At 54.2% G+C, this 14,135-nt stretch overlaps 3 protein-coding genes across 3 annotated transcripts in view; 1 reads left to right on the top strand and 2 right to left on the bottom strand.

Annotated features, from left to right (window-relative positions):
- Positions 1–1,570, bottom strand: part of VOLCADRAFT_121469 (uncharacterized protein) — a gene marked incomplete at its 5' end in the record, with an annotated part of 3,096 nt that extends 1,526 nt beyond the window's left edge. The window contains 5 exons of the mRNA XM_002955795.1: positions 235–387; positions 639–689; positions 952–1,083; positions 1,289–1,334; positions 1,416–1,570. Of these exons, the coding sequence (XP_002955841.1) occupies positions 235–387; positions 639–689; positions 952–1,083; positions 1,289–1,334; positions 1,416–1,570 (537 nt within the window). The remainder of the gene's footprint in view (positions 1–234; positions 388–638; positions 690–951; positions 1,084–1,288; positions 1,335–1,415) is intronic.
- Positions 1,571–4,167: 2,597 nt separating this feature from the next.
- On the bottom strand, positions 4,168–10,224 carry VOLCADRAFT_106976 (uncharacterized protein; the record flags this gene model as incomplete). The annotated part of the gene is made up of 9 exons (XM_002955794.1): positions 10,096–10,224; positions 9,668–9,810; positions 9,164–9,397; positions 8,905–9,049; positions 7,809–8,096; positions 6,578–7,471; positions 5,446–6,221; positions 4,818–5,174; positions 4,168–4,212 (listed from the first exon to the last, which is right to left on the bottom strand). Exons 4-9 carry the CDS (start codon positions 8,996–8,998, stop codon positions 4,168–4,170), a joined length of 2,454 nt encoding a protein of 817 aa, XP_002955840.1. The 5' UTR covers positions 8,999–9,049; positions 9,164–9,397; positions 9,668–9,810; positions 10,096–10,224.
- An 864-nt stretch (positions 10,225–11,088) lies between these two features.
- On the top strand, positions 11,089–12,696 carry VOLCADRAFT_106975 (uncharacterized protein; the record flags this gene model as incomplete). The annotated part of the gene is made up of 2 exons (XM_002955860.1): positions 11,089–11,114; positions 11,262–12,696. The coding sequence occupies 2 exons, from the start codon at positions 11,089–11,091 to the stop codon at positions 11,605–11,607; spliced, it is 372 nt and encodes a 123-aa protein (XP_002955906.1). The 3' UTR covers positions 11,608–12,696.
- Between the last annotated feature and the right edge of the window lie 1,439 nt (positions 12,697–14,135).

Raw genomic sequence — 14,135 nt, 5'->3', positions numbered from 1 at the left:
TCCATCTCTTGTCACAATTTCCTAATGCAGTATCTATTTGTTTATTCCTGTGGACTAACCCTCCACCTCTGGTACCAGCATCACTCGTCTGTGGTTCATCTTACCCACCTCCAACCCCTCCGCATTACAACCGGTAAAGAATAGTACATCGCCAAGCACTGTATGACAATGCCCCCCCCCTAAACACACGCAAGTCCAACCCCATGACCCGTCACGATCAACCGATCGACTCACCACAAAGCCCACATACTCGGGCCGGTAAGATAATTTTCTCCGCTCGTGCTTATCGAGCAGTGTGGCAGTGGCTACGGAGGTCGCACCACACTCCTCCAACAGGTAGCGGCTCACGGTGGTGATGGTGAGGGCCGTGTCGACAATGTCCTCCACCTGACGGGAGTTGGGTGAGTTGTGGTGGTGGTACGATGCCATGAAAAGGAGTAAGTTTTGAACGCGGCGCGTGAGGACCTGGACGCTTCAACCGTGGCGGCGTTTGCCTGTGGAAGGCGCTGAATCTGATGATGACGGTGACTGCCGTGTGCGGAAGGTGCGGCGGTGATGGTCTCATCTTCGGCCTGGTGTAATGGCACCAGCTATGATGTAGCACACAAGCTGAAGCAGAGGCAACCCCGCGAACTTACCAGCAGCACATGCCGCCCCTCCACCTTCTCCCGCTTGAGGTCGGTCTTCAGCTGGGGGAATAAGATTTGGGGAACGGAAGACACATATCATATGTGCAAATGATATGGTATGGAGGAGCTACACAACTAGCGAAAAAAACATGTTTGGGTGAACCCTAAAGGCATGTAAAAGCGTGGCGGCTTGAAGACCATGGATTGTCGCCAAGGCATGGGAAGTGTGCAGCAGCTCCAAGGCAAAGGATTGTGTCCATGAAGGATTAAGAAGTTTGAAGAGTAGGTGAGGCCTGGAGGAAGGGACCGGGGCTGGTCCTACCTTGACCTCGCCGGTGGACTCCGTTCCGGAGCCATAACTTGAGGCGCGAATAAAGTCGAGAGTAAGACCGCGGGGGCAAGGCTCGATGGCCCTGACGAGGTCGCTGAAAAACATAAAGCTGCCCTTCAGAACCTATGGGCAATGGACAAGCGCACAGCGAATAAAATTAACTCAACGCGACTGCACAGTACCCGGTAGAGCTTTCGCATAACTTGTTCATCCTGCATTATTATAACTTGCAACGAGTCTCAAGGAGTCTACCTCGAAAGCAATACCTGGCTTGGTTATGCGCTTTATTCTCAACCGCATTCGCAAACTACATTTTCCAGTCGCTTACCCCCAAAACCAGCGGTGCCTTTCCATGATAATCTTGCGCTATTTGTCTGAGGTGGTAAGAGATAGTATGGGCGTGTAAGAGGCAGGGGCAGCCGTTGACTCTCCTATTCCGCCGCCTCAAGCCTCACCGGCCAAGCTCAGCGACCCGATTGCTGATGGCAGCTTCGGTGAAGAGGACCTTTGCCATATCATCGTGATACGTTTGCCGGCCACTGCAGCTTGCGACCTCCTTGGCCGGCGCTGACCTGGCCGGCTGCTGGACGGTCACAGCTACACTAACCATGCTGCGGTGTGGCGGTGTAAGAGAATTGCTTGAACCACTAGCTCTCCTTTTCGCACAAGACAACTGCGCCATACGAGCAAATTGCAGCACTGACACAACAACACAATCATTTGTGAATGGACGACAGTACGGCCATTCAAAACCGGCAGAGTCAAGGTGAACGCCGTAGGGTCATAACAGTTGGCATTTACAGTCAAGGGTATTATTCATTCATTATGCAAATGAAAACGCTGGGAAAGTCGTAGCAACAAATAGTGGTTTAATATATCGCTGCGACTTTCCTGACGTAAAGTCAAACTTCCTGCTACAAACCCCATGGCCCAGCTCGATAATGACAGAAGAGGAATAATACAGTATAGCGAACCATTACGGGCTATGCCGCTTTGATGTGCTGTTCCATCACGAGGACGGAGGTTTCCCACGCTGCCACCAATCGTACGCTGAGGAAATTTGTGTTGAGATACGGTCGGAATAATGGTGAAGGACGTGAAGCGTGCGCTATAGACAATCTGAGAGAGCGGCACCGTACGACACAAGTACTACGAGTATGGAGAGTCAGTAAGTAGAGCTAAACTTTAAGCACATTCACGTAATGTATTATGGAGCTGCTTCCCTGTCAGACTGTCTCTGTCCCTGTCAGACTGCGTGTCGCATTCCAACAGGTTAGCCTCCCGGGTACGACAGCCTTTCCGATCGGCCACAGGACCGGAACCGGACTCGCAGATTCCGGACCGGAATGGTGCTGCCCAACGCCTCCAATCACGTCCTAGTGATAAAGTATGACCATAGCCAGCGTTTGGAGCTGTCAGGCTGGTCTTTGTGTATGTTTGGGTTGCTTTGAGACACACACACACACACACACCGACGGCCGGCTGGGATAACCTTTCATTAACTTGCGAGCTGCTCTATGCCATATGCTATATACAACTACTTAAGCTCGGAACGTGTCTGAATTCTTGTTACAAGCAACTAAGGAATGCGACTTCCAGCCGCCATAAAACAGGAACCAAAACACGGTTCCATAACTACGACACAGATCTCTAAAGACCAACACCAGAAAGGTCTGACCGGAATAGCGTCTAATCCACACAACACGCATGAAAGATTTGTCGCTGAATCCCAGAGATCCTTCTTGATGAAATGATTCTTGGACAGAGCGCTGCCATTTCCAAGGCGCACATCTCCCTCGACTGGGCGCCCGTATCTTCCATGCCCTAGACCAGAGCGCCGCAACACCAGCGAACCGAGGAAAGATACCTAACCTAAACTAAGAGTCGCCTCCTACCGCGATGACTCGGGGCTCATAACCTGTGGGAATGCGACAAGCCCTATGCTGTCCCGCCGCCATACAGCTGCACAGAGACAGATCTATCTCTCTGGCCTTGTAATCTCTCGGCCCCGGTATCCCTGCCTCTCTGGCTCGTTCTGTTATCCAATCTCTCTATCCGTCTGCCTGCCTTCTTGTGCTCCTCGTGTTTCCTTGTGCGGTGCATCTCCAATACCCTCTTTTCTTACCAGCGTCGTCAGAGCATCTTCTGTGTCAGTGTCGTACCTGCTGTCTTTGCCGGCTGGCTTCACTGCTGCTGGTCTCCTGCAGTGTAAGCATTATCACAGGAATTAATTATGCGCTTCTGCACACAGCAACTTACACTGTGCTGCGCGGTGCATGATATTTTCCAAGACATGGTCATTGTATGTGTTAGGTTCACGCTGCCTGCAGTCGCCAACGTCGGGTGCTGCCCTAAGAACCCCATGTTGCGTAAGCCAGAATGCGGGGCTCGAGATTTTTAAGCACCCTGGGATATACTGCAGGTGTATGCTGCGGGTGACAGGTCAAGGGTTTTTACTGCTTGTCATGTTTGCAGTGAAGCCCTCGAAGGAAAGGAGCCATGACCATGACCACATATCAATGCCCATCACATACGCAGGACCCAGATCGGGAATCCAAACCGAGTAAGCAAGCCGAGTAGACTCAGCCGTAGCAGTAGGCTCGCACACCACGTGCCATAATGTATGCCGCAGTGTCACAGTGTGTAGGCTGCTGGGTAGTGGACAGGAAGTGATGTGATCCCCTGACTGTAGACTAAAAAACCGCTAATACTAACGAATAATAATAATAATAATTTTTTTTTACTATAATATTTTTTATAAATTGTTATATATATAATAAGATAATAATAGTAATAATGTAATAAAATTGTTATGGTTACTTAACAGTAATTTCTGAGTGGCAGTGTAAGCATTGAAGCTTCTTCCACTCAATCAGTGTTACAAGTTGTGCTCTGTGGTTTATTCGTGTGGGAGCTGTTCAGTTTCTGTCATGTTATTGGTCCTCTGGGGATGTTGCCTATGCCTCCAGGCTTACGGAGAGCCACACCATCACACGAACGCGGATGTTTTTATCACCTTGCGCTTGTAACTTGTAATAATCACAAGTTATTTTACGCACTTTTGCTGAAACTGCCGGTGTTGTAAAAGTAATACCCGATGAATGGTGCTTGCCTATTTGCCATATGCTTTAGTGCCTCCGAGGCCCTGCGCCCTTTGTAAAAACAAGAAGGAAAGAAATCTCTCGCTGCTGTGACGTTACCATACTTTTAAGGCACAAGGGTTTTCGGCACGTTTTGGTCACAAGTAAAAATCTGCAAAAGACACATGCAAAAAAAGAGACATGGGTGCATCAACGCGAAAAAGTTATTGAATATGCATATAGAGATGAGCTGCAACTCTATATGATGTAACATGCACACGCGCAACTGTACACCTGCAACGGTAAACGGACAAACAAACAAACGACCACCTCCTTCCAAACTTCACCGAGTAGAGAAAATCGTGCACACGCACGTCATCACATGTATTACCGCCAAATAACAGTACAAGATTTCAACTTTTGAGTATAATGCTAGAGTTTGTTTGTTTGAGAGAGAGAGAGAGAGAGAGAGAGAGAAAGAAAGGGAGAGAAAGAAAAGTAGAGATATGCAAGCAAGGCGTGGTGTCACTGCTCAGCCACCCTCAGCCACCCATGCACCACAGCGGTTACACGCCACCCTCATAAATCGTCGTCGTCGTTGCCGCCTCACACATGCCGCCCTGGGGCACTAGAGGTCCAGGTCCATCGTTGTTACGGCGCGAGGCCGCGGCGCCGACGCCATCTCCCTCCTTCCAACACCACCACCATCCCTAGCCGAGCCCCCTCCTCCCGTTCCACCTCCCCCTCCTCCACCACCAAGCCCGTTTCGGACCGCACCCGCAACAGCCGGTGGCCCAGTGCCGCTCCGATTCCCCACGACCCCTGTTCCCGATCCTCCCCGTCCTCCCCCACTTCCAGCCGTACCGCTACCACCGCCAGGAGGGCAGGCAGAACCGCCACCTCCGCCAGGGCCATCTGCGGCGGCGGCGGCCGCGGCCACCGCGCCTGCTCCATTACCAGCACGTGCAGTTGCCGGCGCAGCAGACGCGGAGCTAACGCCTGGAACTCCCGAGCCAGGCGGGCCCCCTCCTTCACCCGCGGCGGCTGCTCCCCCCAATCGACCCGTGAGTCCACCGGGATTGTTGCTCCCGGGCGCTCCGGAACTACGTGGCCCTTGCGGCTCTTGTCGACCTCCTGTGGACGTGGGGTTGCTGCCATTGACGGGAACGGTATTGGACGGCCGTTGAGAGGGCCCCTGAGTCATTGCTACTGCTGCTGCTACTGCTGCTGCTGCGGCGGCATTTTCCGCTCCTGTAGCACCCGCGCCTGTACCCGCAGCCGCGCTGAGTACCTTCCCCGTCCCGCCGGGTCCCTGGACCGCGGTGCCAGCGGCGTCTGCAGTTGCTGCTACTGCTGCTACTGGCGGCGGCGGTGGCGGCGCGTGAGACGCCGCAGCAGTACCTACCTGCTGCTGGAGCGGCGGCAGCAGCAGCGGCGGCGGTGGGTCGACGTCCTCGTCCTCACTCTCGGAGATGATGACCGCGCGTTTCAACTTCTTCAACAAATGCCCACCTCCGGTTCCAACGGTGCCATGGCCGCCGCCACCGCCAGTGGCAGCGGCGTCATGGCCACCGCCAGGACCTGCCTCCCCAGCCGCCGCCGCCGCCGCCGTGGACCTCTTCCCTGCCGCCACCGTCGGGCCGCCGCCCGCTGGCGACGCCGACCCACCGTCCCGCGGCTCCCTGTGCTCCCTATGCCCGTTGCTGCTTCCTCCGCTGGTCTGCTTACTAAGGTGGCGCTGTACGGGTGCTGACGGGCCGCCCCCGCTGCCGCCGCGAGAACTTCCCGGTAGACCGCCGCCGTCACCTGACCGGCAATGTCCGGAGGAACCCTGAGTGAGGTTGTGGTGGTACGGCAGCTGCTGCGGCATGGAGTCTGGCGGCGCGGAGGAGCCCGTAGCGCCGGTGCACGGGACCGGAGACGCGGCTGCGGACCGACCCACGGGACCGTGGATCGCTGTCGCCATGTGCGCTCCCGTGACTCCCGCCGTCGCCGTCGCCGCGGGAGGCGTGGAGCCCAAGGTCTGCTGGCCACCGACAGCAGCGGCGCCACCGCCGCCGCCGCCGCTGTCGCCGCGAACGGTGCTATCCGGTACTATGGCCGCAGTGACCGGATCAACGGTGAAGCCCACCGGCAGCCGACCGCACTCGTACATGCCTCCTGGCAGCAGGCCCAACGTCCCTGAGCGGCATCAACCGGCGGGCAAACGTGTGACGGTGTGGGCCTTACGCGCCCTGCATCCCTTTTCTCGTCGTTTCCAGCAGCTCGCCTCGATACTCTCAACTTGCAACACACACACACACACACACACAGACCTCCCGCCTCCAGACAACTTAAGACTTAAGACTCAGAACTTTGCGCAAATTTTGAACGCAGAGAGGTGCTGCTGCTGCTGTTGGTTTCCCTTCTTTACTTGGCTTGGCATCATCACATAACTCCCCCAAACAGCCCCCCCTTCCTTCCCATAAGCTGGCGTTGGTTCATATACCCAAGTTCACTAGCCGCGGCTCCAAATCCCAGCCCCCAACCCCGCACACCTGCCGCCTGGAGCTGGCTGTAGTGCGCAATGAACCACCGCGCCAAGGGGTCGTATGTGGGATCCGGCACAGGGGCACCCCCGCCAGCGATACGGCCGTCGGCCGCGTCCTCGTCACTCGGGCTGCACCTCGTAGACGCCTGATCACACAACAGCCCACCAGGCGACTCCGCCACGTCATCTGGGGAATGCTCGCTGGCTTGCTCATCCGCATCCCCTGCTTCTGCCTGCTGCTGCCCAGCATGCGGATGAGGATGTTGGTGCTGCGGTGGCGGCGGCGCGCCGCCGTACAGCGGCTCGGCTGAGCCCGTCGCAGCCATACCTAGATCCTCCGTCGCCGCCGCGACGGCGGCGGCGCCGGCTTTACCGTAGCTCCGGGGCGGCTTGCCGTACCCGGTATCGCCGGCATCAGTCGCGCGACCCCCCGCGGCGCTAGGCTTGCTGGCGGCAGCAGCATCACACGGCCCCTCGCCGCCGCCGCCGCCGCCACCACCTCTGGACAGCGCCGCTGGTCTCGGCGACATGACCTCGTCTTCCGCCACTTTGACCTCCAAGTTCTGAGGGTGGCTGGGGCTGGCATGAGCGCTCAACCTGCCACCCCGCGTCCGGTCGCCACCGCCACGCGCGGGGGGCCCCCCGGCACTTTCACGCTGACCACCCCCGCCACCCTCAGCCGCCGCCGCGGCAGCCAACCTGTTCCCGCCTCTGCCGCCGCCGCCGCCGCTGGCGGCAGCGGCTACCGGGTCTTTCCGCCCCGTATCGCTCCCGCCGGCACCCTCCCTGCTCGACTGCTGTCGCTGCCGCGAGGCGGTCCACTGGTGATGTGAGCGCGATTTGGGTCGCTCTCCGGATGTCTCTCCGTCATCCGCTGCGTCGTAGTCGGAGTCCGAGCCACCTGCCGGGGAGGTGAGGACACACCCGTTGACCAGAAAACAGTGTCGCGGGAAATCAAACCCTTTCTTAAAAAAATGATGCCAACGCCGACATCAACAGCATTTTTGTATTTTTAAAAGAACTGCCATCGGCTGTTTTCGACATCCAGTCGGGCTGGAGAACCGACTACAGATTGGTGAAAGTACGCAGACGGAGCAAAAATGAGAGTTCTAAACACGTTTCAACAACACCAAAATCGCCTCACACATGCCCTCAGACGTGTTTTCTCTTTCCCCCCCCCCAACACACACATTTCTGTCGCAGATAACTTCGTGTCACGTATCCAAAGCCCCACTCACGGCTGTATTTTCGTGTCCGGTGTTTCTGCTGCTGTTGCTGCTGTTTTCGCGGACGTGTCCCTCCTCCACCACCTCCGCCTGCACCTCCACCACCACCACCACCGCCATTGCCGCGCTGCCTGCTTCGAGCGCTCTTGCCGCCGCCGCTGCCGCCGCCGCGCGGCGCGCGGGGCTCCCAGGCGCCCTGACCCAGGTGCCGCCAATCATGGGACTTGTAAGACCCCCTCCAGATGCGAGCTGAGGCCTTTTGCAGCCATTCCACACGTGGCTTGGATTTACCCTGCAAGGCTGAGCGTGCGGTAAAAGTGAAGTGGCGGATCAGGAAAGGGCACTCAGCGCCGTCGTCCCTCCTTTCCTTTCTCTGCGAGGAGTTTAGAGAGCTGCCCTGCATGGACTTGAAAAGGCTGGAGGCGCATCCGCAAGCAGGGCTCGACGAACCCAAAAGGGTCGTGGGAGGCAGCAACAGGACATCAGGCCAATCAGCCCATAACATGGTGGACAGCTCCCGCTGCTGCTCCTGCTCAAGATGTGTTGTTGTTGTTGGTGGTGGTGGTGGTGATACCTCAACACCACCGTCATCATTTTGTTGCGAATAATAGTCGAATCCTCCCGCTTATTTTACAGACGGGGAGGCGCCTCCCATGAGGTTTGGCTTCTTCGTGAATGATGCGCGGCTCTGTCTATCTGTCTGTCTCTCGGTCAGTATGTTCCTGTGTCTGATTGCCCGTTCCTCTGCCTGTCTGTCTGTCTGTCTATCTGTCAACCACCTGTTTACATGACCGTTTATCCAAGTGTCTGTCTTTGTTTAATGCAAGTTGTTAATAAGAGTGTGTTTGTGTTTGTGTGTGAAATGAGAGAGAACAACACAATGTCAATTTCAAATCATCACTCCATTACTAGGTATCTCCGGTCTCGAAGAGGGACACCACTGCTGCACCACCCACCATTGCCAGGATCATCCCACCCAACACCAACACCAATACCAGCAACCAACGATGGAAACAACAGCCACAGGACAATACAAACAATCTTTCCTGCCAATAGCACTGCTACCAGTTTATCACTGCAGCCAATTGATGGCTTGTAGCCCACTTACTCGGTACGGTATATGCAATTTTCACTTCATTGGCGCTTTCCTCGATGATTTGGCCCTGGTACCATACATTGGAACACGCCTTCAGCTCCACCATGGGCTTCCGGGGAAATTTGCTGGGCACCTTCGCGTTAATAAGCTCGCCCTCCTGCAGAGGTTGAGGGCGGAAAGGCGGTCGTGCCTGGCAAGGTTGTTGCCTGCTAGTGGTTGTTATTGTTGGGGTGTTACACTATGGGCGGCTCGCCCGATAAAGGACGAGCACCGGGGGCCCTGACCGGGGGCCGAAACACAGCGCAGGGTTGTTGTCGTTGTTGTTATTGTCTTTGAAGGATGCCAGCTGCAGGAGTTTATACGAGACTTGCGGGTCGTAAGTAACAAGGTCACAAGTTCCGCACAATGCGGGGGGCCGTCCGTGAAAGCCTGAGTTGGGGCTATGGACGGTCAGTAACCACTGTTGTGTAAGGGGTGGGGTAAGTTCGCTGGAAGAATTGATTGTCTACGTTTGGGAAGAGGGCGCGGGGATGATGAGTCCCAGCAGGAGTCGTCTAAGTGCCGGAGAGCGCGTAAGTGCCGGGTCCATCAAGTCAAGTCAGAGACCATGGTAAGTGGCATGCTCGGCCATGCAAGAACTGCAGTCCTCCTAGCACGGAGCGCGGAGCAAGACCAACGCACTGGATGCGGCATGCGACAAATACAAAAAGCATATATGCAGTGAGTGCGATTCGAAGTACCCTAGAAGAAACCAAGGAGGGGACGTTTTTCCTACCTGCAAGACGGCTTTACTCGTGATCGTGTTCTTAAGTTGCTTTGTGGAGGCGGATGCTCTCCCGTGGCTGTCACGCCGCTCCTTAAGGCTGTCCGACGCATCTGAGTCGCCCGACACCGAGCTGCTGCTGTACTCCCCGCTGCCTGTAGATTTCTGCCGGGGGTTCAAAGCACATGTATTCGCCATGCGAACTCCAGGTTCACCACATAGAGGGGAGAGCTTGCAGTTTCAAGGGGAGAGCTTGCAGTTTACGGACAACACTCGCGACCCTATTGGGCACGCTTTGGCTCAGCAGAGGTGCGTGACATGTTTAGTGTTGCAGTGGAAAAGTTTGGTTCACGAAACAATCGAAAGGGCCTTGAGCTATAACAGGTGTCGTTTGTGCCGCCAGAACAGCTCGAATCAATTCCATACGAGCATCGCCCCACCTCCGACGAGTAGTCCTCCTCCGTATCGCTTGCAGGCCCTTCATCGCTATCCGGCATGATTAATTTAGAATGTTGGACAAAACATGATAAGCTTTGGTCACACAGGACTTAAAGCTGATGGTTCCCGTGATGTGTGTGTCCCCTCCAGGACTACCTAAGGCCAAAGTATAAAAGGAAAGGGAATAAAGCGTGGGACTTAAGCTTGACCGGGGAGGTTTAACCCACATTTACAGCCTTGAAGCTTGGGCGCGACAATTGCAATATCTGGAAGCTAAAAATTAGCAATTTCAGAAAACAGACGACCAAGTAGCGTCAACTTTGCATGATGTTACGGCGATACGGCAGTTACCGCCATCTGCACCGTTAGCGCCATCTGCTGTCGCAAAGCTTTTACAGAAGCCCTTATTTGTACACAGCTAGATGTACATACTTAGGCTCATGCTGAACCGTGGTGGAGCACATGTGCGGTGCCCTGATTCCATCTCTGCTTGCGTTTGTTTCTCCTAAGGTTGAAGGCGAGAGGCAAGGAGCGCATCATCTGCTTACCCGCTGGTACAAACATGCATTTGAAAAAAGCAAAAAAGCAAGTAACCCATTATGCCCTTCTTGTATGAAAACTCTGAACAATATGCTGATATCCTTTTACTATTGTATACCCAAGATTACCAAGATTGCGTCGCCCACGGAATACCCACGTCAAGCAAGGGGTTCTTAGCGCAGCACCCGGACCCCGATCGGGTCGAGTGCAGCGCTGCAAGGAACGCCTCCCGCACAACATGCAGTGACTGCAAGCAGTGTAATCTTAGCCAGCACGACGATCACGTCTTTTATGCATAAGACGTGGGCTATGCGCGTCACGGCATGTCTAAATTGCTGATTGCTGGGTCAAGGAAATGTCGCTGGGAGACGCACATGTGCTGTTGTAGAACATTCGTGTTGTTAATGTGGTTACAGTCAGACCTTCTGCGTATTCTGTATCTTGTTGCTACGACAATGGATCTGTACGACATCATTTATATGTGAGTGTGACACAGGAGACTCTTTTGGTTGTGTAATGGTATGTGCGAAAGACGCTTGAGCAAACGACTCCGAAGCGGTACGCATTAAGGGTTCACAGCAATCATAGGTGACGAGTTGTAAACTACAGCTACTCTTCTTGCGTACAGCGAACGTCTGGCACTGAGAAATCAAGCAGTGTGGTTCATTAGGCCGAAGGCCGCGATTACGGCCGCGAAGGCGGGAGCGGCTCTGGTGAAAGCGCGCGATGATAAGAATGGCGCCGAACATGACATGGCGCGAGCCGTCCTCGTAAATCATCTAAGCGACGACGACTTGTACCTATTTGACGAGAACCTAGACGTCATCAATCTGTATGCGGCTCTGGACGCTCGCTACAAGGAGATGATGGTGGTCCGACAACCGACAACCGATCCTCTGGGGAGAACTCCAGAACATTCAAATGACGCCAGAGGAGACCCTGAGAAGCTACATCAGTCGTTTGAAGGAGCTTAAGCAGTGTGGAGAGACGGTATCTGACGCGAACGCTGTGAGCCAGGCTTTGAAGAGGCTGATCTACCTACAAGCCATATTGTTGGAAAGCCACATTGAAATGCTCAAATGACCCAACCGCGAGTGCCACAGTTTGGTTCCTGAGTAGGCACCGTGGAACAAGTCGGGTGTCGGCTTCCTCGAAGCCGGAAAAAGGGCGGGCCCCACCTGCATCCGTACAGGCCGGTAGCTAGCACGGCACGTGTGACAATTGATGGGTAGTGTCACTGCGGTGGGAGATGTGCTTTGTTGCAGCAGTACTGATGGTGTGGGAGCTAAGCTTGCACCGGCGGAATCGTCAGCACCGCCTGCGGGCTCCACGCGAATCGCATCTATCCCGGGTGCATGCCGCATGGACAGTGCGGCAGACCGCAAGTCGGAATGCCCGTGCGGGCAAATTGGTAACGCAAGCTGAGTGAAGTTCGGTGCTGTCTGTGATGTTTATCCCCGAAGCGCCAGCGGCCTCAGCAATCCGCCCCACAGCCGCGACCTTCATCGCGGCACACCGCAAGTCTTCGGAGGCCCCGTGCATTGGCCAAAGTAAATGTACAAACAAGCAGCTTGTGTATTTCATATAGAAATGAAAGCAAATTTGTTGGCCTGCTGGTGGCATGTCGGATTGCTCATGCCGGCAAATGGTAACACAAGCTGGGTGTTCGAGTTATCATACGCCGTCATCTCAGAATTCCATTATGAGATACGCGGCAGCTTTCGGGATGAAATTTAGCGCGAGAGGCGTTGATGTGACTTTTGAGGTCGGTGAATGGAGGCAGCTAAACTTGTTTTTGCTCATACGGTCTTTGTTAGCTACATGCGAGATACCTTGCAGTAGAGAATGCTGTATAGTACCGATAACGCGTTTCAGCCGGGTGAAATATTATGTTTGATCCGTTACACACTCAAGGCATGGGAGTTCGAGTTATCATACGCCGTCATCTAAGAATTCAAATATGAGATACGCGGTACCTTTCGGGATGAAATTTAGCGCGAGAGGCGTTGATGTGACTTTGGCCTCGGTCAATTGAGGCAGCCAAACTTGTTTGTGCTCATACGATTTTTGTTGGCTACATGCGAGATACCTTGCAATAGAGAATGCTGTATAGTACCTACAACGCGTTTCAGCCGGGCGAGATATTATGTTTGGTCCGTTACACACACACACACACGGACATGGGCAATCCTACAGGTCGGGGCCCCCTGGGGCGCTTCGCGCTGGGGCCCCGCCCAAAAATATCCTCTGCGCACACTATATAAACAGTCGTTTTGCAGTTGGCCTCAAAATACCAATCTTCCTCCTGATGAAAAACATCCATGCTGGTCCAGTGGCCAGTAAATCCGGCCCCTCTTGCCGCAAGCCAAGCTGCTTCAGGGACATGAGCCGGGAAGTCTTTCCTGGGAATAGAAAACACCTTTTATCTTAATGGTAACCAGCTCCCCCTTCCTTTCTTGTCTGTATGCATGCACAGTGACTTGGAAGACTCGATGCACAAAATCATGTCCCCATTTCCCACGGCATGTTAACAGCGGCTTCCCAGCAGCTGGAACTAGAGCAACCAGCTCATCTGGTTGATAGTCTATCATGCAGCTCTTATCAGATGACACATGATATTATGATCCCGAATCCAAAAACCACTGCCTGCCTTCTCACACAAGAGGGCATCAAGGTGCTCCAGCAACGGTTGTTCCAAGATGGTACTAGAGGAGGGTTGTGCCGCACCAATGCAATGGCTGTGCAGCACCAAGAAAATGGTTGTGCAGCACCAAGAAAATGAGCTGCAGTACAACACCTTGGAATCCTCCTATGGTTCCATCTTGGAACAACTGATGCTGGAGTTACCACTGGATGAAATCAACAAGAAGTTCCTTGACTGTGGTGATCAATTGTACTGTGAGTGGGGTATGGGTTTGGCAGATGTCACCGCAATGGTTATGCTGTATCAAGGTGCCCTCTTGAGAAGGTGGGCAGTGGCATGGTTGAGAAGCGGCTGTGGTTCGGGATTATGATATCAATGCAAGAGCTGCATGGACCTGTGTGGTCTGATGCCTCTAGAGTCACAGGGAGGGAGTCAGTATATTGCTACCTTTCTTGATGGCTATTCAGGTTTATCTGCTGTTTGTTTCCTGAAAATAAGGAGGTGGTAGCAGCAGTCCAGCAGACTCTGAATGTGCTGGAGAGACAGTCTGGGGAAAAGGTTAAAGAAGTACATACTGATAAGGGCCATGGGTATCTAAACTAAGAGCTCAGCAGTTATTATGTAGGTAAGGGCATAGAACATCAGAAGCCTGCCCCTTCCACCCCACAACAAAATGGGCATGCAGAGTGGCTGAACAGGACACTCCTGCAAAAGGTGCACACAATGCTGATCAAGTCCAAATTGCCTACAAATGTGTGGTCGTTTGCTGTAAGCACTGCGAAGGATTTGGCCGTAGTTTACAAGGTCTAGGACAGGCTAAAATCGGTGTTTGATATCCAGGACCTTGGGGAGGCTCGG

Source organism: Volvox carteri (assembly GCF_000143455.1).
Source record: "Volvox carteri f. nagariensis unplaced genomic scaffold VOLCAscaffold_55, whole genome shotgun sequence".
Taxonomy (NCBI): domain Eukaryota; kingdom Viridiplantae; phylum Chlorophyta; class Chlorophyceae; order Chlamydomonadales; family Volvocaceae; genus Volvox; species Volvox carteri.
Note: the sequence above shows the minus strand (reverse complement) of the source record. Positions and strands in the feature narration are given on the sequence as shown.